The sequence below is a fragment of the Mesoplodon mirus genome (genome assembly GCF_964341445.2).
Source record: "Mesoplodon mirus genome assembly, chromosome: 5".
NCBI lineage: Eukaryota > Metazoa > Chordata > Mammalia > Artiodactyla > Ziphiidae > Mesoplodon > Mesoplodon mirus.
The window spans coordinates 33,753,304-33,778,369 of NC_138980.1; the positions used below are offsets into that span (position 1 = coordinate 33,753,304).

The 25,066-nt window shown below is 55.7% G+C and overlaps 1 protein-coding gene across 8 annotated transcripts in view; it reads left to right on the plus strand.

The window, feature by feature from the left end:
* Positions 1-25,066, plus strand: part of DOT1L (DOT1 like histone lysine methyltransferase) — a 58,053-nt gene that overhangs the window by 2,707 nt on the left and 30,280 nt on the right. For 6 of the 8 annotated variants that reach the window (XM_082623557.1, XM_082623559.1, XM_082623552.1 and 3 more), the window contains exons 2-7: positions 9,856-9,899; positions 19,098-19,172; positions 21,949-22,012; positions 22,596-22,824; positions 24,441-24,535; positions 24,936-24,998. In XM_082623557.1, coding sequence (XP_082479683.1) covers positions 9,856-9,899; positions 19,098-19,172; positions 21,949-22,012; positions 22,596-22,824; positions 24,441-24,535; positions 24,936-24,998 — 570 coding nt within the window. Of the gene's footprint in view, positions 1-9,855; positions 9,900-19,097; positions 19,173-21,948; positions 22,013-22,595; positions 22,825-24,440; positions 24,536-24,935; positions 24,999-25,066 lie in introns of those variants that run through there. The other 2 variants (XM_082623555.1, XM_082623558.1) reach the window with 2 other exon arrangements.

A 25,066-nucleotide genomic window follows, 5' to 3' on the forward strand; every position in this document is an offset into this window, starting at 1 on the left:
AGCAGTCAGGGGCCCTAGTGAAGTGCTCAGCGAGCCACAGCCTTAAGCTTTGCGGGTAACGTCTGCTACCCTCCCATTTCCCCGCTGAGGAATTTTGCTTTCTCATGGGAAATGAGGGGGCGGTACTTTATAAGAGTTCATATTTTGTGATGACTCGATGCTGAATACATTAAGAAAATGGGCTCCTTCCAGAAGCTTAACTTTTCAGAAGGTCAGATTACTCGTGTGACCGCACGTTTGAAATGACTGAGCTTGTTTGTTCATTGATTCATTCATTCTGCAAGTACCTCCTGGATATTTACACTGAGTGTTCCAGGAGGCGCTGAGGACAGTAGACAGTATTCTTATTCTCAAGAAACTTATGACTGAAGGACAGTAGGTTATCTATAAACACAGAAGGTCAGCTGAGGTGTAGTGGCCCGTATATGGGACCAGCTGAGGTCCCAGAGGGTGGGGCTGCCAGGTTTGCCCTGGGGGAGGTGTGGGTGGCTTCTCTGAGGAGGGGGCACCCGCAGGAGGAAGTGCAAACAGCCACAGCCGTCCGCACACGGAAGTGTCCAGCCTCGAAAATGGGCTTTTGCAATTGACAAATGGGAGGGCGGAGTGCAGGGCAAGTTTTGTTCCTTCTGTGACTGAGAGTTCCCGGATATCCACTTGTAGCTCACGGTGGCATTTCTAAAGCAGGATGGCCCTTCTTTTGGTGGGAAAACCGGGTCTCGGCTCAGGAGGGAGCAGGTGGTATCTTCGGCTGCCTGATGGCAGGGCAGGAGCCAGCGAGGGCGTGCAGTGGTCCTTCCCCTCCGTGACTCACTGAGGCTGTGGGCGTGGAGCGGCCCCAGCGTGACTGTCCCCGCCTGCTTCTGGCTTCCTCCTGAGAGCCCACGAGTCTCTGATGAATGCCCGCTGAGCAGTCATGCCCTTCACTCGACTGTGAGTAGTAGCTGAAGTGGGCGGCTGAGTGAGCCATCCCTCCCTGTGACTCAGAGAATATTTTCTGATCTGACCTCTGCTGGTGTGAGTCCTGCCTAATCTGAGCTCAGGTGGAAGGCAGGTTAACCCTTTGACGACTTTCTGTGGGTGAAGTAGCCTCTTTAAGGAGGAAGGGATCACCGGAAAAGCCTGATATTCCGTATGTACGTGGCTGTTAGCTTTTGTACTTTTGTACCCTAACATCCAAATGCCGCCTGTGTACTCTGTTCCTGGTGGGAGGAGCCAGAGGTGGCCGGCCCTTTGGCTATTCACTAGGCAGGAGGTGGCGGAGCTGCAGGGGACCCGCGCCCAGTCTACCTCTAGGAACTGCATCCTTTTTTCCTTAATTAAACTTTTTATTTTGAGATTATCGTAGGTTCTTGCACAGCCGTCAGAAATAAGACGGAGACATCCCACGTTCTCTTTACTTAGTTTCTCCCGATGGTGGCATCTTACAAAGCTACGCACCGATGTAATGATTTCGTTGGCATTGGTACAATCAAGATACAGAGTGTTTGGTGTCCATTTTGGATTCGGGGACCTGTAGGGTGCGACTGGCTGTGTCTGCGCATCCCTGGGTCCCAGGCCCGGCGCACGTCTCCCAGGAAACCCCCTCTCCTCCCTCTTTCTTTCTGCCGTGTCCTCCTCTCGTGGTCCTGGCGCTCTTCCCCAGTGCGTGCGCCTTCTCTCCCAGGCTGTGGGATGACAGTCCTGTTTCCTTCCTCCCACTCAGGACGCTGCCTGGAGGCCTCTTTGGCATCTTCTCTGTCCCTTCAAGCTGTCCCTGCCGTTCCCACCAGCCGGGTCTCCTGCCGTGCCCGTGGCATTGAGCGGTCCCAAGGGTGCTCACAGAGGACGTGCCGACAGGTGTCTGTCCGCGGTCCTCCGCAGCTCACGCGTGGCTCTGTAGTGCCTCCCTCACCGCCCGCCTTTGTCGTTACTTCCCAGACTCTCTCTCCCCACCCATGGCCGCTGTCGCGGTGCCTGGCCTGGGGCTCTGTTCCTTTGCGCCCCTGTGTCGGACCGGGCCCTCTTCCAGTCCAGGGCGCCTGGCAGGGCTGCCGACACAGGTTCCCATGAGCTGCAGTTGGGAGGTCGGAGGCTGTGTGCTTCACTGAGTATTGACCTTGGATGACGATGCCTCCTCATCTCTGAGGGGCTTCCGTTTGAATGCCCTCAGTTAGTCATGGGGTGCGTGGCCGATGTCCGGAAAGTGCGTCAGACTCACCCCAGGTGCACGGGCAGCCGGTGTGTGAGAGAGGTTACCTCTGAGAACGCTTGTCCCTTAAAAACGTGATGCGTCTTTTCCCGGGTGGGGAAGGGGTTTTGCAGGCTGTGTGCTGGGGGCCGGGGGGCCGCCACGGGATGGTGCCCACGGGGACGGCGGGAGTCGTGGGGCTCGGGGTGGGGAGCTCTCGGGAAGGATTTGCACGTCGCATGGTGGTGGTGGCTCACGTTTCCCCTGGTCTGCCGGTGGCTCCCTGGCGTCTGCTCTGTGCTCACCCTGCAGGCTGGGTGAGGCTCCCACCGGGGAGCAGGTGCTGGGGCTGCAGGACACGCTGGGCCCACACCTGGTCTGGGACAGACACCAGGTGAAGGGGCGGGACGAGGGGAAGAGGAGCTGCGCTGGGTCTTGTGGGTTTTGTGTCTTTTTAAATAATAGCTTTGTCAAGATAGCATTCACACACCACAGAACTCACCCATATGAAGTGTACAATTTAGTGGCTTTTACCATATTCACAGAGCAGTGCAACCATCACCTCTAATTCCAGAACGTTCCATCAGCGCAAAGGGCCCGCAGTCCCCTGCCCCAGCCCCTGACACTAGGAACCCACTCTCTCTGTCTGTGAATCTGCCTGTTCTGGACGTTTCCCATCAGTGGAATCACACACTGTGTGTCCTTCTGTGTCTGGCTTCTCTCACTGAGCATCGTGTTCTCAGGGTCTGTCCACGTTGTTGTGAGTGTCAGGGTTTCACCCCTTTGCGTGGCTGAGTGATGCTCCCGTGTGTGTGTCCCAGGTCGTGGGGTCTCGAGGCCCCTGGAGACGCATTCGTTTGGCTTGGTCCTGGGGTGGGGCGATGTCAGTTGCTCTGATACGGTGCTAACAGGACCCCTTGCTGGAGTGGGAGACAGTTGAAGGCTGGGGGTGCGGCTCGCCTTGGCCTTTGAGACCGCGGGGTGGAGGCCGTGCTGCCGCTTGTCGCTTGGGGAGCTCCGGGCGAGTCCTTCTCCAGCTGTACCCCCTCGGAAGGGCCTCCTCCATCCCTGGGCTTTCCTTCCCTTCCCGTCACGGCCTCGGCCTCGGCCTCTGTGGCAGTAAAGCATTTTCTTTGGTGAGGGCGAGAAAAGTTCTGGTGGTGAACTTTGGGTTGTTGCGTTCCCCCGTCCCACCTCACTGCAGGATGGACCCCCGGCGTCAGGCACTCAGCACTTGCAAGGGGCTCCTTGGGTGGCTGGGCGGCCTGGGCTGTTACAGGTGGGCTAGTTTGGATTGAAACAACTGAAATGGTCTTGTCACGCCTGGAGCCACCGTGGCGCCACGTCCTCCTATGGACACACCCATGCCCATCCTGCAGAAGGACAGCTGCCCGGACAGCAGGGCGCCCCGGCTGGTCCTGGCTCTGCGCAGACTGGCTTCTGTGAGCTGCGGACCCAGGCGTGGAGCTCAGGCTCAGGGTCAGGTCTGGAAACGCGCCCGCAGGTGTGGCGGTAGGTGAGGGGGCACAGGAGCTACGCACGTGCCCTCCTGGGAGCCACATGACGAGTCAAAAGGAGGAGGCGAGGTACGTTTTCATAGTGTTGTACATAACCGAGTATAGCCCAAATACTACATTTTCAACGTATCGTTTAAAAAATTAGTAAAGGGCAATTTTACTTTGTGTGTGTGCGCGCGCGCTATGTCTTAGAAATCCGCGTGCATCTTGTGCTCACAGCACGTATCACTGGAGTGGGCCAGCGCGCACCACTGCTCCTCATCCAGGTGGCCTGCGGCCGCTGTGGACACAGTGAGGCTCCAGACCTCTTTCCCTCGTGGCGGCTCCTTCCTTGGACCCTGGTCATTGGGGCCCCTGTGTGCACAGCGGGTGCCACCCGCCCGGGTCAGGGCCACGGGCTCACTGTGCCCCCACGGGCCCGCTCCCTCTTCTCTCTTCCTCCTCCAGCTGGACTTTGGCCTCATGGGGTCCCGGCAGCCCCTTCCTGTTTTCCCACGTTGACTGTTCCTTGCAGTGCCGGTCTCGCGGGCAGGGTTTTGCGACGCGGCTCGGTCCCAAGACCAGCCTGGTTTGTCGCTTGGCCCTGCGGGGAGAGGGCCGGGTGGGCGGTGGGAGGAGATCCTCCTTCCTGGCTCTCTCCTTTGCATCGCTTTACCAGGCGGTTCCCATCCTTGGCCTGGCTTGTCCTCAGGTACGGTCCTGGGGCCAGGCAGCACCCCCTTGCTGGGGGCCTGCGGACATCCGGGGCTGACTGTGGACAAAACCCATGTGATGCTCCACAGCTGGTCTCTCTGGCACCCCCGCCCCTGTGTGAAATGCACTCATTTTCAAGTGAAAACCTGCTCACTTCTTGAATACTCAGGCCCACCGCCTCCCCCTTCACCCCCTGCTCCCTCTCCCTGGCGAGTGGGTGCTCCCCAGCGGGGCTGCAGGCTGAGAGATGAGGCTGAGCGCCTTCGCTGGGCCTCGGGGCCCTCTGCTCACCCGCCTGGCTTTCCTCCCAGAGTGAGAGCCTTCTGTGGATTTTCCACTCCTCTAGCCAGACCTCTGCTCTCAAAGCCCTGCCACTGAGAGAGTCAGACAGACAGCCAGCAGACCTCCCGCTGTGTTCCATCTCCCCTGCCTTTGACTCTTCCCGCTGTACTTCTCCACTTTGGGGAACAGTGCGTGCATCACATCCTGGCCGCTCTGTCCCACTTGCCTTGGCCTCCACCCCAGGTCTCCGGAGGTGTACAGAGCCTCAGCGAAGAAGGCAGCAACCCCCAGCCTGCAGGCAGTGCCCCCTGCAGCCTACTGGGGAGTGGGGACCGCGGGCAGAGGCCCAGGGTGCTCCCCCTCGGCACCTCCTGGGCACTTCTGCCCCCCAGCAGACGGTGATACAGAGTGTGTCCCTGCTTGCTTCAGGCCAGTTGTTCTCTGAGCAGGGCCCCTGGGCCAGCAGCTTCCCCACCAGCTGGAACTGGTTAGGAATGCGGGTTCCTGGGGCCCAGACCTGCTGACTCTGAAACTTTGCGGGTGGGCCTCAGAACTCTGCTCTGATTAGGGATTCTGATGCTCGTCTCGGTGTGATGGCCCTGCCTCGGAGGTCCCCTGGGTCCCGGCGTCTTCCTGCTGCAAGTGGAAAGAGGAGGACGGAGTCCACGTCTTGTCTCCTCCCTAGTCTCTGCCCCCTGCCTCTCGCCGGGCCCTCCAGGGATGATGTCTCCAGATGTCGTGCCCCTGTCACCATGAACCAGCCTGCGTGCTCAGGGGTGGGCCGTGCCCTGGCAGCGAGCACCCAGGAGGCCTCCTGTCCAGGCTCCTCACGCCAGGCGCAGGGCCTGCGGGGACGAGCGGGGCCAGAGCCAGACCTGCGGGCGTCTGGGTGGAGTTCCTGTTCCCACACCTGTCTTCATGGTCAAGGAGGAGGCAGGGGGCCTGCCGAGTGGGACAGCCAGACTCCCCAGCCCCGTGGGCGGCCCCCGCCCTCACCTGAGCTGGGCAGGGGAGGGGAGTGGACGGAACGGGCTTGGTGGCGGCTCAGGCCTGATGATAGCCTCCGGCTTCCGCACAGGGTGCTTTTTCAGGTGGGAACGGTTGTGCTTATTGCAGCTGTTTTCCCAGGACCCCGGAGTGAGGCCACCGGCTCTGTGGTGAGCAGTATTGTGCTAAGCCTCTGCGCGGCTTCCTGCGGAGGCTTTGACACCGTCAGTGAGAAGAGCCGGGGTTAGTCACTGACTCAGCCAGCAGCGGGCCGGGGCTGTGGCTGGGACGGGGAGGCCGGGGGTCCCGTGCAGCGAGACCACGGTTGGCTTCAAACCCCGGAGTTCCAGGGTTCCCCCGGGGGAGGAGGTGTGGGTGCTCCTAAGCGTGGGCTTCCTCAGGACTGTTCTCAGTCGGACCTTTCTGGGTTGGCTTCTGGCGTCGCTCTGTTCTGAAGGCCTGTGAAGCAGAAGAAGAGGCCACAGCCGAGAAGCTGTGAGAGCTTCTGAATCATCGATGGTGATCAGGGCATCTTAAATCATACGACTCAGGACGGTCGCTGGAAGCTGGCCAGTCCCTAAAGCAGCATCCTGAGATCATAGGAGGCACGTCATAAACTGTTTTCTTCCTTTCGTTCTGGTTTGAAAGTTGAAAGCTTGGGAAAGCTTGAGATCATCTCATCACAGGTGAGACCACGTTCCAGGCCCCTGTCTTCCCAGGTCTGCGTGATTCGGTCTGAGACGCGGTGGCTCAGCCAGGGCTGCGGCCTGCTTGCCGTGAGGGCCCCTGCCACCCCTGCAGGAGGAGCGTCTCTGGGGTGCGTCCAGCCTCCTGGGGGGCACCGAGGGAGGGAGCGTAGTCCGAGCCGGCACGGGGCTGCCACGCGGTGCACGCTCAGGCACACGTGCGTGCTCACGGGGTCCTTTCAGAGTGCACACGCTGTTTTTTAACTCCACAGTGGTGACCGGAATCAGACTCTCCTGGGTACTGTCACGTCCTCCCATGGCTCTAAGACTTGTTCTTACGGGCCGCACTTGCAGGGTAGTGTATCGGCCTAAATGCAGACATGAATTTAGCAGCTTGAGATGACGCACACTGATGACCTCCCGTGGTTTCTGAGGGCAGGGATTCAGAGCAGGCGGGCCAGGGGATTCCGGCCAAGGGTCCCTCAGAAGGCTGCAGTAGGGGCTTCAGCCGGGGCTGCCCCAACCGAAGGCCGGACCGGGTGGGATGCCTGGCTTCCAGGAGGCCCCTCCCGTGGCTCCTCTGCACGTGGGCCCTGCAGGGCTGCTGAGGCTCCTCAGTGCACGGGGGCCGGCTCCCCTCAGGAGGAGTGTGACGCAGGTGAGCGTTGGTGGAAAGTTCTAGACCCTCCTCCTCATCCTGTGACTACCTCAGCGCCTTGTACACTGTGCTGTGTGTGTTTGTCTCTGAGCAGACCCTGCGGGACAGTGTGGCGTCTTCTCTGCTTTCAGTGGGTCCAGGAGCCCAGGGAATTCCGGGCTGCCAGGACTGTGTGTGTGGACTCACTGAACGTTGTGGACCAGCAACAGAGTCTGTCGGCCGTGTGAGTGTCTGAGATGCTCAGTATCTTCCTACGGAGGCGGGGGTGCTTCTGACGATACCGTGCGTTTCCTCCTGTAGATTTTGTTGTGTTTTTTTTGTTTGTTTGTTTTCTCCACGCCACGCAGCGAAATCGGTTGCGGATCTTAGTTCCGCAACCAGGGATTGAACCCGGGCCCTCGGCAGTGAAGGCGCAGAGTCCTGACCACTGGGCCGCCGGGGAAGCCCCTGTTGTTCTTGTCGTTGTTGTTGATAGTTGTTCTGAGGTGTAATTCCCACACCCTTCACCTCATCCACCTGAAGCGTGCCATTCCCTGCTTTGTAGTGTATTCATTGAGTGCAGTCATCAGTACTACCAATTTTAGAACATTCCGTCACCCCGAGAGGAAACCCCATCCCCATTAGCATCCCTCCCATCCCCCTCCCCAGCCCCTGACAGCCAGGAACCCACTCTCTGTCTCTGTGCACTGGCCTGTTCTGGACGTTTCCCATCAATGGAATCACACCCTGTGTGTCCTTCTGTGTCTGGCTTCTCTCACTGAGCATCGTGTTCTCAGGGTCCATCCACGTTGTAGCGAGTGTCAGGGCTTCACTCTTTTTCGTGGGACACATTTGTTCATTCGTTCATCTGTTGATGGACATTTGGGTGGTTTCCACCTTTTGGAGGTTGTGAATCACGCCTCTGTGAACATTAATGTTCAGGGTTTTTTGTGTGTGGTCTTTTTTAAAAAATTTTTTTTGGCCGCGTTGGGTCTTCGTTGCTATGCATGGGCTTTCTCTAGTTGTGGTGAGTGGGGTCTACTCTTTCTTGCAGTGCCCGGGCTTCTCATTGCAGTGGCTTCTCTTGTTGCGGAGCACAGGCTCTAGGCACGCGGGCTTCAGTAGTTGCAGCACGCAGGCTCAGTAGCTGTGGTGCACGGGCTTCGTTGCTCCGCGGCATGTGGGATCTTCCCAGACAGGGCTCGAACCTGTGTCCCTTGCATTGGCAGGTGGATTCTTAACCACTGTGCCACCAGCCACCAGGGAAGCCCAATGTTCAGGGTTTTGTGTGGACAAATATTCTCATTTCTCTTGGGCAGACACCGGGAGAGGAATTGCTGGGTCATTTGCTAACTGTTTAACCTTTGAGGAGCTGCCAGACTGTTTTCCAAACCCAGCTGTCCTCACTGTTTTCTGAGGTTTGCCAGGAGGCCTTGGGGCCGATCAGTGGTTCTTCCCCAGGGTTTCTGGGTCAGCAGTGGCACTGATGCTGCAGGTTGGTTCCCCTGTGTCGGGAAACACTGGTCTGAAGGGCTGTCCTGTCTGGACCGCACATGCTCCATCTCCCGCCCCCGGCCTTGTCTAAGTAATATGAGTTCAGTGGATATTTACTGCTCCGTCCTTGGTAGGTTGGAGGATGTTATTAAGAATGATAGAAGATTGGTTTTTTCCCTTTGCCTTAAAAAATAAGACTCTGGGCAAAAGGTCACATATCTTAATTCTATTTACAAATGCCCAGAACTGGCAAATCCACAGAAACAGAGTGGATTACTGTTGTCAGGGGCTTGGGAGGGGATTGGGGTACGTCTGCTAATGGGGTGATGGGATGTTCTGGAACTAGATAGAGGGGATGGTTGCACAGCTCTGAATGTATTAAAACCCACTGAACTGTATACTTGAAGCGGGGGCCCATTTTGTGTGAATTATATCTCAGTAGGGCTGCTGTTGCAAAGATGAGGCTTAGGACACAAAGGGTGTTTCCAGAGTTGTTTGACCTGTTAGGACCGCTGCGCTGTGGGGGGCCCTGTCCTGGGACCTTCCGGGCATCGGTGCCCTGGCCCGTAGGGACTCTGCCCGCGTTGCCGTCCTCCACTGTGGAGCGTGGAAATGGTGGCCTGGGCTGAGAGGGGCAGTCGCTGTCCCGGGGCAGGGCTGGCAGCTCTGGGCCTGACCATCTCACCTCCGGCTTCAGCCCGTGCTCTTCGCGGCCCCTCCTCTCGCTGTGCATCCTTTTCGAGGCCCCTCCTCACCGCGATAGAAACCTTCACCGGCGGGGCAGAGGTGCAGTCTAGAGTTACAGACCGTCCACACGATGCGTCGTCCTCACTTGGTTTCTGCGGGGTCTTGGGTTAGCTGGCCGCCAAGACCCCGGCGAAAGGCCAGAGCGACCCCCGACGTGCCCCTCGGGGAAAGTGGCGAGGCCAGCCCGCCGGGCGCAGTGGGGCCAGGAGAGCGCCGCTGTGGCCAGGAGGGAGGACCGCTGCTCGCCCGCTCCCGGTGGTTGCACGACTGGTGTTTCCCCATTTTACAGATGGAAACCGAGGCCTGCAGCGGTTCAGGGACTCAGAGCCAGGCCTGTGGCTTCCAGGCTGCAGGAGCACCCGGGGGAAGTCCTGGGGAAGGAGGGTCGGGGGCTTAGACTCCGTCCCGGTCCCTTCCCCGCAGCCCACTGGGCGGCAGGGCGCTGCAGGAACAGGCGCTCCCGAAGCCAGCGTGTCCCACGTGGCAGGACATGGCCCCAGCGCTGTGGGTAGGGCTCTCTGGTAGGTCCCGCGGGTCGGGAAATGAGGCGGGGAGTCCTGGGGGCTGCAGCACCCGCCTCCTCTGGTTGCCACCATCACCGGAGGGTGGAGGGACGGCTCTAAACCCTGTCCCATTGTCTTTCAGGACAAACACCACGATGCTGCTCATGAAATCATCGAGACCATCCGGTGAGTGTGGCACCTGCTGGGGTGGGGCCTCGGGGGCGGGGCCTTGGGGTGGGCCAGTCCTGAGTTCCCAGCAGCCCCCCAGCTGTGCGCTCCCCCATTCCTCCATGCTGATCTGCGTCAGCAGCGTCAGCATCGAGGAGGCTTGGGAAGTGGGACTGTGGGGTCAGGGGGTCAAATCCTCTGAGTGTGACCCAGGACAGGTCTTGGTGCTTCGTGAGCTGGCTTCCTGTGGAAGAGGCTGGAAATCCTGAGTGGCCAGCTTCCCGAGGGACCCCCTCCCCTCTCGCCTCATCACCTTGCTTTACTCTTCTCCCGTGGAGTTTGGTGTGACCTTTGGGTTTGGGCTGCTCTTCCCTCTGTGAGCCTGCCCCGTGCTGTGCAGAGGAGGCCGGGTGCCTGGGAGGCTGACCCGGGCGAGATCTGGGAGGAGGGCCACCTGCGGTGTTTCTAGTGGGCTGTCTCCTCACGTGGGACCTGGGGGTGTGCTGACGTGGATGCGTGGGTGTCCCCATGTACCAGTGTACAGAGGAGTCACCCCTGTGTTTCCTTGTGCCCTCTCTCGGCCACCTCTCCCTCCAGAGTGCCCTCAGGGGCCCATGCGCGGAATCCTGTGACCGCTCTTGGCTTTAGACATTCCACATGTGTGACCATGGCCCTGGCATCTCGCTGCATTGTTCCTTAAAATCCTTAGCTGTGTAGCCACTGCCTGGGCCACACGCCATTATATCCACTTGAACCTGGGGCGGACGGGCTGGCAGGGTCCCAAGAAGGAGTCAGGATTGGGGTCTGGGCTGTGATGTGAGGCCCCGTCTTGCCCCTGGTGGCTGAGTGGCCTCAGACTCCCTGAGATTGTTTTCTCTGCTCTCGGGGCTGAGCAGGGCCTCCTGCAGGATTGTCTGGAAGACTGAGTGAAATCATGGGTGTGAGTCCTGCAGGGTGGGCCTGTCCAGGGGTGGTGCTGAGAATTTGGGATCTACTTTTTTTTTGTTAATGGTGTAATATATCATAAAAATAATGGTTTATTTTTGAAGAAGACTGCTGGTTAGGAAGTGGGGCTGTGTGATTAGGCAGAGGGCGCTGAGTTGGCCAGCCTGGGTTCTCACCCACTCCCCGGAGCCGAGCGAGCTCTGGGGGCGGGTCTGCCTCCCCACCTGCTTCCTTTCTGCAGGGAGCGGGTGTCCCTGCCGTGCGGGGTGTCAGGACTGGGTTTGCAGCTGTCCAGCCAGGCCTGGTCCTCTCCTGGGTTGACGGTGCCTGCCCAGCTGCAGGCCTGCTCCTCATCTCACAAGCGACTTCACCTCCTTCCCTCGTGTCCCCGAAGGCGGGTTCTGTTCACTGGCAAAGACAGTAGTTACCTATTTTGTTTTTCCTCTTATTTTACTTTTTATCCTGGAGGATTTACGACATGCCCAGAGGTAGGCAGTGGGTGTGATGAGCCACCCAGCCCAGCACTCGCCGACTCTCAGCTGCTTTTGTTTCACCTGTACCTCCATCCTCTTTTCCATGTTAGGGTTTATTATGACACATTTGAGGTGTGGTTGAAGTGCAGGAGACTGCATGTGTGGAAAGTGTACAGTGGCCGACGTGGATGCGTGGGTGTCCCCATGTACCAGTGTACAGAGGAGTCACCCCTGTGTTTCCTTGTGCCCTCTCTCGGCCACCTCTCCCTCCCTTCTGTCCCAGGCAGCCCAACCTGCTTTCTGCCGCTGTGGATTACTTTGCATCTTCTAGAATTTTACATTTTTAAAAAATGTAACAATAGTTTTTCCTTTTTATTCGTGAGGAGTGCATCATTGCAGGATGTACCACAGTTCGCTCATTCGTTTACCAGATGACAGACATGTTTGGGTGGATCTCGATTTTCGGCAATTGTAAATGAAGCTGTTGTAAACATTCCGCAGAGGTTTTTGTGTGGACACATCTCCCTTCCTCCTGCGTAAATACCCAGGAGTGGGATTGCTGGGTTGTGCTTGAAGACAGGCTGCCCAGGTGTTTTCCAAAGGGGCCACCCCACTTGGCGCTGCAGGTGGCGGTGCAGGACCGCTCCTGCGGCTCCCGTTGTTGGTGGGTGATGTTCACCGGGTTGTTTCTGCTGGTCCTGTTTAAGTCGTGTGGTGGTATCATTGTGGTTCTAATGAGAGTTTTCCTAATAATTGATGACCTTTGTCATTTGCCTGGTTTTAAAAACTGGTTGTTTTTTAATTATTGAATTTTGAGCATTCTTTATCATTGTGATTTATCCTTATCAGGTATGTTTTCTTCTGGTCTGTGGCTTGTCTCTTCATGCTCATGACATTGTCTTTTAAAGAGCAGATATCTTAAATTTTGATAGAAGTCCAGTTTATCACCTTTTTTTTTTTTATAGTTTGTGGGTTTTTTGCATGCTAAGACGTGTTTGCCTAACTCAAGGTCACAAAGATTTTCTCCTATGTTTTCTGGAAGTTTTGTAGTTTGGGTTTTACATTTACATCTTTTCATCCATTTTGAATAAATTTTTACATGTGGTGCAAAGTATGGGCTCAAATGTATTGTTTTGCATGCCAGACGTCCAGTAGTTCCAGCAGCATTTGTTGATGAAACTGTCCTTTCTCTGTGGAAGTTCCTTGTCACCCTTGTGAAAGATCAGTTGAAAGTGTACCAGGTGGTTTATTTCTAGACTCTGTTCTGTGCTGCTGATCCATGGCTCTCTCCTTTGGGCAGTACAAAACCTTGGTTACCACAGCTTTATGGTAAGCTTTGGAATCAGACAGTCAGTCCTCCATCTTTGTTCTTTTGAAATGTTGCTTTGGTTATTCCATCTCCTTTGCATTTCCATGTAAATATTAGAATCAGCTTGCTGATTTTTGCAGTTTAGTTAGGAATTGAATCTGTAGGTAATCTTGGAGAGATTTACCATCACTGTTGAGTCTTCCAATCCATGAACATGGTATACCTTTGCACTTACTTAAGCCTTTCAACATTTCTCTTGGCAGCTCTGGCATTGCAGTGTGGAGGTCTTCAACAACCTTTTGTTAGGTTTATTCCTAGCTCATTCATGCTTTTGGCACTACCATAAGTGGGATTGTGTGTTAAATTTTATGTTCTATTTGCCTTCTGGTAGTGGGTAAAAATACTGTTGATTTTTGTGTATTAACCATGACCTTGTGCTTAATTCATCAATCCTAGTGGTAGTTTTATAGATTTCCTGGGACTTGCTGTGGAAATAATTGTATCACCTGTAAGTGGGGACAGCGTTACTTCTTCCTTTACAGGCTTCATTATTTCATTTCTTTTTCTGGACCTTATTGAATTGCCTGGGACCTTCAAGACTGTTTTGCAATGAAGTGGTGAAATCTGGTATTCTTGCCTTTTCCCTCATCCTGGTGGGAAAGATTTAGTCTTCCACCACTGAGGTGATGTTAGCTATAGGTTCTTCACAGATGCCCACTCTGAGTTTGAGGAATTCTCTACTATTCCTGGTGTTATTTTCCCTAGGTGTGACAGTGGCATCCACTTGTGTTTTAAAAAAAAAAAGAAGCCATAACTTTTACAGTTAAATACTGAAATATTTATGGATGAAAACGTCATGTGTGGTCTTGCTTCCAAATAGTATGGAATGGGTGCAGAAAAAGCATTTGACAAAAAAGTGTTCCTCGGGGCTTCCCTGGTGGCGCAGTGGTTGAGAGTCCGCCTGCCAATGCAGGAGACACAGGTTTGTGTCCCGGTCCGGGAGGATCCCACGTGCCGCGGGGCGGCTGGGCCCGTGAGCCATGGCCGCTGAGCCTGCGCGTCCGGAGCCTGTGCTCCGCAACCGGAGAGACCACAACAGTGAGAGGCCCGTGTACCGCAAAAAAAAAAAAAAAAAAAAAAAAAAAGTGTTCCTCATAAGAGCTCTGAGTACAGCAAGAGGCACGTGGCATCCACATGTCTTGCCATGATGACATTAACTTGGATCATGTGGTTGAGGTGGTATCTTCCAGATTTCTCCAGTGTAAAGTTACTGTTTCCCCCTTTTTAATTAATAAAAATTGTGGGGGAAATATTGGGTTGACCAAAAGGTTCATTCGGGTTTCTGAACAAACCTTGTGGCCAGCCCAATACTTGGAGGCTGTGCAGATATCCTGTTTCTTCTTGGACTTTTGCTTGTGATTTTAGCATCCAGAGGTGGGTCTCACCTGCAAGGACTAGTTACTGGGGCATTTGAAAGATGCTTTTTTTTTTTTTTTTTGGCCGTGCTGCACGGCATGCGGGATCGTAGTCTGAACCCATGCCCCCTGCAGGGGAAGCACAGAGTCTTAACCACTGGACCGCCAGGGAAGTCCCAAAAGGTGCTTTTCTGTTTCTGTCACTCTCCCCATTTATTAATTGGAACTCTTCTGTGAGGAAGGGGTGTTCCTCCGCAGGCATTGACTTCATTCTGTGGGTCATACCCTGCTGCTGCATTACTTGTTTTGCTCCTCAGGCTGTTCCTGTGCTGGCCTGGGGGGCTCTTTGGGTTTGTACCCAGTTCCTTTGACTTGGCCCTGCCCACTCTGAGCACATCCTCACTTTCTGGAGCCGCCAGATGCTCCAGAGTCATCTTGACTTTGCTGTGTCCCAGCCCAAGAGTCGGCCACTGCTCCAGAGAGCTCTGGGTTTTCCTCTGGAGAAGAGTTTGTGCTGTTTTCTGTTTTTGTTTTTAATTAATTAATTAGTTAATTTTTATTTTTGGCTGTGTTAGGTCTTCGTTGCTGCACGCAGGCTTTCTCTAGTTGCGGCGAGTGGGGGCTACTCTTCGTTGTGGTGCATGGACTTCTCATTGCAGTGGCTTCTCTCGTTGTGGAGCATGAGTTCTAGGCGTGCGGGCTTCAGTAGTTGTGGCTCGCGGGCTCTAGAGCACAGGCTGAGTAGTTGTGGCTCACAGGCTTAGTTGCTCTGCGGCATGTGGGATCTTCCCAGACCAGGGCTCAAACCTGTGTCCCCTACATTGGCAGGCAGATTCTTAACCACTGCGCCACCAGGGAAGCACTGTGCTGTCTTCTTGAGAATGGGTTGTTTGTCTTCTTACTGAGTTATAGGAATTCTTAACATATTCTGACTGAGTGCCTAGTAAGATAGCGTATTATGCATAGTGTGGCTGATTGCAGCTTTAATGGCATCTTGATGAGTGGAAGTTTTTTTTTTTTTTTTTTTTTTTTGTTTTTGTTTTTTTTTGCAGTATGCGGGCCTCTCACTGTTGTGGCCTCTCCCGTTGCGGAGCACAGGCTCCGGATGCGCAGGCCCAGCGGCCATGGCTCACGGGCCCAGCCGCTCCGCGGCATATGGGATCCTCCCAGACCGGGGCACGAACCCGTATCCCCTGCATCGGCAGGCGGACTCTCAACCACTGCGCCACCAGGGAGGCCCGGAAGTTTTTAACTTATCAATTTATTCTTTGATGGTGGGTTGTCTGGGTCATATCCAGGAAATCTTTGCCTGCAAAGTCATGCAGTTATTCTCCTTGTTTTCTTCAGGAAGCTTTGTGGTTTTAGCTTTTACATCCAGGTTTAAGATCGATTGTGAATTAATCTTCGTTTATGTCTGATGAGGGTTTGTGTTTATGGGGGGGTCAAGATTTTTTTTTTCCATTCAGTATTCGATTGTTCTGGTCTCATTTGTTGAAAAGATGTTCCTTTCCCCATCAAATTGCCTTGGTGCTTTTGTCAAAAATCAGCTGTTAAAATTTAGTCTATCTGTGGATTCCATGTCCTGTACCATTGATCTGTTTGTTCACCTCTCTGCCAATACTACACTCTTGATTACTTTAGCTTTACATTAAGTCTCAAATTAAGGCAGTGTGAGTCTTGCAACAGTGCTGTTATTTTTGAAGACTATTTTGGCTATTCTGGATTCTCTGCCTTTTTATGTCAGTTTGAGAATCAGCTTGTCTGTTACTCAGAAAAAAACCTACTGGACATTTTTATAGGAATTACTTTGCAGTTCAGTTTGAGGAGGAGATTTAACAAGATTTAGTCTTGTATTCCATGAGCATTGTTTGTTTGTTTACATATTTACTATTATGTTGTCTTTAATTTTTCTCAGTGATGTTTTGTTGTTTTCAATGTAGAGGTCTTGCAAATTTTTCCTTAAGATAATCCCTAAGTATTTACATTTAAATTTTGTGGTTTTTTTACATTTATTTATTTATTTATTTATGGCTTCGTTGGGTCTACGTTGCTGCACGCAGGCTATCGTTAGTTGTGGCGAGCAGGGGCTACTCTTCACTGCGGTGCGGGGGCTTCTCATTTGCGGTGGCTTCTCTTGTTGCGGAGCACGGGCTCTAGGTGCACGGGCTTCAGTAGTTGTTGCTTGCAGGCTCAGTAGTTGCGGAACGCAGGCTCTAGGGCGCATGAGCTTCAGTAGTTGTGGTGCACAGGCTTAGTTGCTCTGTAGCATGTGGGATCTTCAGTAGTTGCGGCGCACGGGCTTAGTTGCTCAGTGGCATGGGGGATCTTCCCGGACCAGGGCTCGAACCCGTGTCCCCTGCATTGGCAGGCGGATTCTTAACCACTGGGACACCAGGGAAGTCCACGTTTTAATGTTATTTTAAGTAACATATAAAATTGTTCACTTGGGCTTCCCTGGTGGCACAGTGGTTAGAATCTGCCTGCCAATGCAGGGGACACGGGTTCGAGCCCTGGTCCGGGAAGATCCCCCATGCCACTGAGCAACTAAGCCCGTGCGCCGCAACTACCGAGCCTGCGCTCTAGAGCCTGCGAGCCACAACTACGGAGCCCACCTGCCACAACTACTGAAGCCCACATGCCTAGAGCTCTTGCTCCGCAACAAGAGAAGCCACCGCAATGAGAAGCCTGCACACTGCAACAAAGAGTAGCCCCTGCTCACTGCAACTAGGAGAAAGCCTGCGTGCAGCAACGAAGACCCAACACAGCCAAAAATAAATAAATTAAATTTGTTTAAGAAAAAGAAAAATTGTTCCTTTTTAAAATTCTTTGTTGCTGGCATTTATAAATATAGTTGATCTTTGTCCTGTGACCTTGCTGAATTCACATGAGTTCTGGTAGGTCCTCTGTAAATTCCTTAGGATGGTCTGTGTATTGAGTCGTGTGTGTGAGTAGGGACAGTTTTGCGTCTTCCTTCCTGGCCTTTATGCTGTGCATTCCTTTTTCCTGCCTTGTGGTGCTGTCCAGGACCTGTGGTAGAAGGCTGAAGGTCCCCGCCCACCGCGTCCTTGGGGAGCGCAGGTTCGCACTGCCAGCTTGGTGCTGGCTGCGGGGGCCCTTGGCTTCTGTGCTAGGGGCCTCCCAAGGGAAAGCAGGTGTGCTGGACAAGAGCTCGCCAGCGGTGAAGGCGCTCACCCTGAAGGCCCAGGTGGAGAGGCTCTGATGACCATGGGGGCAGTGACTCCAGGGGCCCTTGGGTCTGAGGGAGCCAGGGGCTGGGGGGGATGACACATGGAAGCCAGCACTGCTCAGCTGCCGTGGTGACCTAGCTTGGGTGGGTCTCGCAGGGAGGGGAGACATACCCCTGACGTGGGAGCACCGGCCACCAGTGGCTAGGGCCGGTGTGTGTGTTTGGAGGGGCCTGGGGTCTGTACGATGGAGAAAACTACCTGCTGCTGGGTGAGGCAGTCTCACTGGATGACACAGGGACCCAGGCGGGCACAAGAGAGCCAGCTCTCCTTCCTCTCCAGACCTGTGGTCTCCTTGTGCCCTTCCTGGCAGAGCCCCAGGCAGCAGCGGGCTTGTTGCTGAGAGACAGCAGCTCCACCACGACCCCATGCCCTTCATCAGGTGGAGGGTGGCCCTTTCCTTTTCTGTTTTCCTGAAAGTTTTTATGTGAATAGGAATTGAATTTCGTAGTGTGCCTTTTCTGCATCTGTTGAGGCGATCCTATGACTTTTTTTCTCTTTTATTCTCTTAATGAGGTAAATTACAGTGACTAGTTTGTTTTTGTCTTTGTTTTTGTTTTGGCCGTGCCACACGACAGGTGGGATCTTAGTTTCTCAACCCGGGATGGAACCCGTGCCCCCTGCAGTGGAACCGCAGAGTCTTAACCACTGGACCGCCCGGGAAGTCCCTACAGTGATTAGTTTTAGAATGTTAAACAACTTTTCATTCCTGGGATAAACTCTACTTGAATAAGATGTATTGCTGACTTCAGTTTACTGATATTTCTAAAGGGTTTTTGTGTCTGTGTTTGTGAGGGAAACCGATCTGTAGATTTCCTTCCTGGAGATGACTTTATCTTTACAAGGCTTTGTCTTTTTCTGGTTTTGCTGTCAGGGTAATGGTTGGCCTCATAAAGCTGAAAAGGATTAGTGTTACTTCTCCAGTGATTCATAGAATTCACCAGCAAAGCTACCTGGGCTTGGAGTTTCTTTGTGGGAGGTATTTGATTAGGAAATCACATTCTGTAATAGGTATAGGGCTATTCAGATGTTCTGTTTCTTCTTCTGTCAGTTTTGGTAATTTGTGTCTTTCAGGGAATTTGTTCATCTTTCCCAAGTTGTTGTGTTTATTGACATGCCATTTTTCATAATATCCCTTATTTTCCTTTCATTCTCTGTAAGTTCTGTAGTGATGACTCCTCTTTCACAATTTTTCTCAAGGTCGTATCAGGATCCAATCAGGGTTACACCTTGGGATTGGTGGATATATTTTTGTCTTTCAGTCCGCAGGTTCCCCCTCTATCTCTTTTTTTCCCTTGCAGTGTTTTTTTGTTTTTGTTTTTTTGGGATCTTAGTTCCCCAACCAGGCATTGAACCCAGGCCCTTGGAAGTGAAAGCTCTGAGTGCTAACCACTGGCCTGGCCCACCAGGGAATTCCCTCAGTGTGTTTGTTGAAGAAGCCCCGTTTTTTGTCTTGGGATTAGTTAATTCTTCAAATAATAGTTCCCTTTCATTTCTGGTCCATACATTGCTTTTCAGACTCCCTGATTTGAGCTGATTTGATTTCCTAGACCCTGTAACACATGAAGTCCATTTAGCTCCCAGTGGACAACATTGTTGGAACTTGAAGCAACCTAATACTTGTGTAGTTCATAAGGACAGCATCATTGTAATGACGGCATTGTCGACTTCACAGCCTTTGCTTTGAAGTAACACCTCCCTTCACTCTTCCACATTTTGAGTTGGGTAACCAGGAAGTTTTGTTTCTGTCTTTGTAGAGTAAACAGTGTCTACGAACAGTGTTGAGAGTAAACAGCAGAGCACTGATACTAGTCTTCTTTGTGTTCCAGGTGGGTCTGTGAAGAAATCCCAGATCTCAAGCTCGCTATGGAGAATTATGTTTTAATCGACTACGACACCAAAAGGTAAGCCGGGTTCTGCCCGGACTGCGTCTCCACTTGGGACGGGCTCAGCGTGTGTGGACACAGCCTATAATTAGATCTTCCTCGATGCTGCAGGCTGATGGGAAAGTTCCTTTTAGAGTTTCCTTTCAGAGCCAGCATTGAGTTATTTTGGTAGGAAATGTTTATCCAATATTGGCAGAGGCTGTCAGAGTGAGGACATAATTGGAAACTGCATGTTGCAGCAACTGGGATTGGTGTGTGTGTGAAACTACCCCAAGTTAGGAGTCACTCTTCACGGCGGGCAGCTGCCAGCGCCAGCGGCCTGGCCTGGGGAGCCTTGGTCCCTGCCCAGCTCTGGTCAAGGTCTCACTTGGCTTTGGCCAAGTCTAGCAGTTTCCTACAGCCACATCCTGGGTCTCCAAGGAGAGTCCTGTGGGTGGGGAAGGGCGAGGCTGTGTCTGGAATGCCTGCCTGGAATTTTTTTTGTTTTTCTTTGAGAAACGCTCCTGCCTGTCTCTGTCCTTGGCAGGCTTGAGGTGGCACGCAGGCTCGGGCTTAGGTAGCTGCTCGTGGCAGAGAACGCGGCCCCAAGGCGCCCTCGAGCCCCACATAGGCCTTGCTGCCAAGCCTGCTCACGTGGGCTCACTTCCGCGTTTGGAGGACTTGTGGTCCTGGCCGGCCTTCCCAGCCTCAGTCAGCCCCTGGTCCCACCCCCTTGCCTCCCCCTCCTCTGCGTTCAGTCATTAGCACTTGTGTTGTGACAAGAGGCCACCCGTGCTGGCCCCTCGTCCAGAGCAGCCAGACCCCCGCAGCGTTGGCACAGGTGGCCGCACGGTCTCGGGCAGCCAGCGCATACGTGGGTCCTGACCCCTGATGACGCCTCCTGCCCCTGGGGTGAGGGCGCCTGTGGCCGCTGACCTTGAATGATGGTCTCGAGGTCCGTGCAGCTCACGTCTCATGATGGTTGAGTGCCGTGGGCCTGGCCTAGAGCAGCTGGGGTGCTTAAAGGCGCTTTTGGTGCAAGGTGCTTGCAGGTGGGGGTTTGGTGTTCTTCCCTCCGTGTTCAGCCGGTTGAGGAAAGACTGGAAGGACGTGGGGCTGGGAGGGGGGGGGCGGTCTGACGGCGCCCACCCCAGGGACCCGTGCGACCTCGGTCTGTGACAGCAGGGCTGGCGCAGAGGGCCGAGCTCCTCTGTCGGGTGGATCCCGGCAGGGATCCGGGTGCCCAGGGTCCCCTGAGCTTCCGTGTTGCTCATCCTCCCAGGAAAAGGTCTCTTCCAGGGTGTAGCCAGAGGCTTTGAAAGAGGTGTAGAAGTCAGAACACAAGGAAGTGAGGTTGTGAACTAGTGCGTTGTTTTCTCCCTGAGGCCCGCGTAGGAAGACAGGAGTTGGAGATGGACTGGCCATCGCGTCCACCCTTCCATTTCGAAGAGTGGGTGCCTGGGGCCAGGGACGGGCGTGTCACTCACAGACACTGCACTCGGGTGGCTGCTGGGCCGTGCTCTCTGGGACCCCGCGGCCCAGTGCTGGGCTGGACCCCTCGCGCCTGTGCACGTGGTCAGCTCCCCCGGAATGTGGGTTTCCTGCCTTGTTGCGGCGTGTCAGCCTGCTCCCGGCGTGTTGGAGCCGCGTATCGCTCTCTGTGTGTCTGTGTGTGAGTTTCACAGGCTTCAGCCGCGCCTGCTCTTTCCCGCTTGAGATCTCTGGCTTTTCAGCTGCAGCTGCCATGCTAGGAAACTGAACTTGCCGTATGGTTACAGGTCCCAGTTGAATTCTTTTACTTCTGTTAAGGAGGAAGGAAGGCGCACTTAGATTCCCAGAGCCCTTCCAGGGCCAGGGTCAAGGGCTGGGGGATCTCGAACACGCAGGTGGGGAGGGCTGCGGGGGGTGCTCCCTGCACCCCCGCGTGCGTCCTTGGGTTCCCCGGAGTCCTGGTGTCTCACTGGGGAGCAGCCGTCTTGCTGCCCTGCCTGTAGGGGGCGTTGGACGAGCCCCCGAGTGACAGCCCCTCCCCTGTGCAGCGCAGGCACCAGGCACAGCCCCTCACTGCAGGCGTCGGGCAGGTCATCCTCCACGGGGCCATCCCAGGCAGCCCCCGCCCCATCTCTCAATGCCAGTGGTGACAACCACAAATGGCCCCAGATACCGCTCCGGGGGTACCTCTGGTTTAGGGGATTCTGTTGAAAACTCATTCCCTTGGTGTTTGGGAGAACCTAGTCTTGTTAAAAACTCCCGACCACTCCCTTGTTAGGTGTCTAACACAGGCTGCTTATATCTGTGAAAGTGTCAGAAACTTAAACAGGTGTAGTAAACAGAAGTGATGTCGGCGTGAGGGGGGAGGTGCTGACCCTACTCTCTGCAGAGCCGGGGTGTCGGCCGTCATCCCCTTCCACCCGACCAGCAGAGTGGGAACCCTTTCTGCCTGAGCGTGGCCCTCGGCGCCCCGGCTGTCCCCCCCGCCCACTCAAGTTAGGCCGAGGGGTGAATATGGAGGCCCCCCCGCCCCCGGCTAGGACAGGGAAGGGGCGGCCCAGCCCTGGGGCGGTGGGACTTCATTGCATCCATGGGTTGGGGGTGAGGCGGCCTTGGTCCCGCCCGCCTCTCTCTGCGGATGGCTGTGCGTAGCCCTTTCCTCACCCAAGGCCTGCAGGGCACCGCTGCCCAAGGCTTTGACACGTGAGCCGACCCCTCCGCGGAGACCCCCATGATGCCCCTGGGACCTCTGCCCCCTCCCACGAGGCCCAGTGGCTTGTTCCGAGCTCGGCAGTGGCCAGCGGCTATCCCCTGCCTCTTTCAGCTTCGAAAGCATGCAGAGGCTCTGTGACAAGTACAACCGGGCCATCGACAGCATCCACCAGCTGGTATGTGGCCTTCACCCGCCCCTCGGGCCCGCCTCCTCCTCCGGGCCCACGCTGTGCTTCAGGACCCCGTTGCCTGTCGAGTCGCTTGGGTGCTTCAACCCGGCCCTTGAGGCCCTGGGAGTGCAGAGCCTGCAGCACCCCAGGGTGTTGGACCATGTAGTGGGAAAGGGGTGGGGAACCGCAGCCGCTGTGACACAGACGGTCGGGACTGAGCGGCCTCGTTACTTCCGAAGGGGTCCCGGGCCCTGGTGTGCCCCCGGGGGCCATGGCAGGCGGGCGGGTGACAGGGAGCCTTCTTGGGGCTTCTCCGTCCTTCACCCACCCCTCGGGCGCTCTGGGCGCTGGGACGGACCAGCTAGGAGAGGGGAGCTATGCTGGGGAGCTCACACTGCTTGGGTCCAGGGGTGCACACGTGTGCACACGTACCCCTGCACGGGTACATGCATGCACACAGGTTCATACTACACACATCCACACACAGGCTCACACACATGCTCCCGTGCACACGCGTCACCATTGGGGGCAGTGGCACGGCCGGCGGGGCGGGGCCCAGGTGGACCGACTGGCGCCCCCTGTGCCGCAGTGGAAGGGCACCACGCAGCCCATGAAGCTGAACACGCGGCCGTCCACGGGGCTCCTGCGCCACATCCTGCAGCAGGTCTACAACCACTCGGTGACCGACCCCGAGAAACTCAATAACTACGAGCCCTTCTCCCCGGAGGTGTACGGGGAGACCTCCTTCGACCTGGTTGCCCAGATGATCGACGAGATAAAGATGACCGAGGACGACCTGTTTGTGGACCTGGGTAGCGGTGAGTGTGGGCCATGCCCATGTGCCCGCCGGGAGGGGTCCGGGGCAAGTGCTAGGCAGTGGGGGGGGCCCTGACCCTGCAGTCCTGAGTCAGCACACCCCTCTCCCCACCCAGCAGGCCGCAAACCAAGCCCGCCTTTCCTGTGCCCAGAAAGCTGCCCCTTCACTCCTGCTAAGCCAGCTTGAGAAGGTCCGTGGGCTCCGCCCAGCCGCCAGTGCTGAGCTGTGGCTCTGCTTCCCGCCCCCGCCCCCGCCCCCAGCCTGCTCCTGCTGAGAGGAGAGCCCTGCTCCCTGTGCCCCCAGGCCTCGTGGCCGCACTCCCTCCTGCTCCCTCCCAGGCCTGGGGCTGCTCCTGGCTCTTGGCCCACAGGTGGCCCCAGGGACCACTGAGGCGGACCAGCCCCCACCTTGCTGGCAGTCCCTCCCCACTTTCCGCACTCACCAGCCCAAGCGGCCCCCCTGCTTGCTCACGGGGTGTCCTTCTGCAAAGAGTCCTGGGGGTAGGGCCTGGCAGGCACACACGTGGCACACCGTGCTGCCTGAGTAAGCATTGGGCTGACTGGTTCCTGGTGGGACCCATGAGGTCACAGGCTGACGTGGGTGCTGTCTGGCATGTTGTTGGGCGGCTCCATCAGGAACCCCCAGCACAGCCCGCTGGGGCATCTCTGCCATCCCATGTGACCTGCTCACAGACCCGAAAGTCCCGTCTCAGCCGGGCAGGGGCCCTGCAGATGGGGATGAAGATGGCTTCTTTCGTGGTGTCATCGTCGGTTTAAGTCCTTTTTAGGTGTACGATTCATATTTTGATAAGAATGCACGTACTTCGAAGGTCATTTCTCTAAAAGCCTGTAAAACTCCCCTAGTGTCAAAAGGCTTATGATTTCTGAGAAGCGCCAGCCTCCTCAGGCCGAGCTCTCCACGCCATCCCCCTCCACGCCATCCCCCTGTCCCCTGGGAGGGACCGCTCGTCCTCTCCCCTGTTTACCCTGTTTCTGAATAGAGGTTTGTTTTCATCATTGGAGTACATTCTATTCAAAATGGGAAGTCAAGGGGCTCCTGACACTTTATTTAAAGTGCAACTGATCTAAGTTCAGGAGAGACCATTTAAAAAGCTTCCTTTTGTCGTGAAGGCTAAATGCCCGCAGACTCTGCCTGCGTCCTGCTGGCGTGTGCGGTGCGGGGCTCTCCCGCCCCGTCTCTGAGCCCACTTCAGACTCGGCTGAGGATGCAAGCTGGCCATGTAGTGGAACCGTGGTGTGTCCAGGGCGGGCGGGAGCCTTCCCAAGGGGTTCCTGGGTCTCGCATAGCTGGGTCTGTGCCTGGACAGTTAATGCCATGTGTGGCCGTGGACCAAGGACGGATTCTGGTTGGGGGGCTGTGGAGTGTTGTCCTTGGATGATGAAGTGGAACCCAGATGGCTGTCCCCTGGTGGCGGCTCAGCCCACGGCCTGGGGCATTTGAACACATTCTGTGACCTCGGAGAGCACTCGGGCACCTTTGCCGAGAGCCCGTGGCCATCGCCCCAGTGGCTGGGGTGTGGCCTCTGTCACAATGCACATCTGACACCTGCTGTCTGTCTGTCTGTCTCTCTCTCTCTCTCTGTCTCTCTCTCTGAAGGAGTGGGCCAGGTTGTGCTGCAGGTCGCCGCTGCTACCAACTGCAAACATCACTATGGTGTCGAGAAAGCTGACATCCCGGCCAAGTACGCGGAGGTAAGCACTTCTGGGCTCCCGGCGTGGTTGCATCTGTCGCTTTTCTTTCTAACCTTGGTTTGTGGTGGCCTATGGGGCGAGGGCGTGGCCTGTGCCAGGGGTCAAGGGGAGGGGAGTTCCCCCAGCACCATGGGGTCAGCTGGCATCACCCTTGTGCCAGCGTCTGCCTGGGGGGTGGCAGGGTCTGGGGAGAGCACACGTCTGAGCGGTGTCATCCCCACGGGAACGTGTTTATAGAGTTGTGGTTCTCACGCCCGCTGACTCGGGTTCCCTGCGGTCGGGAGCCTTTGCCAGGAACCCCGGAGCGGGCGGGCGAGGGGAGGAAGGGGGCTTGGGGAGCCGTGGGTGCCATCCCGGCTGCCTGGTTGCTGATGGGCTGTCTGGTTCGGTTCCCTTGCAGACCATGGACCGAGAGTTCAGGAAGTGGATGAAATGGTATGGAAAAAAGCATGCAGAATACACAGTGAGTGCCACCGCTCCATGCCCTGTGGCTGCTGGTGCAGTGCCTGCCCTGAGCCTCCGACCCCGGGG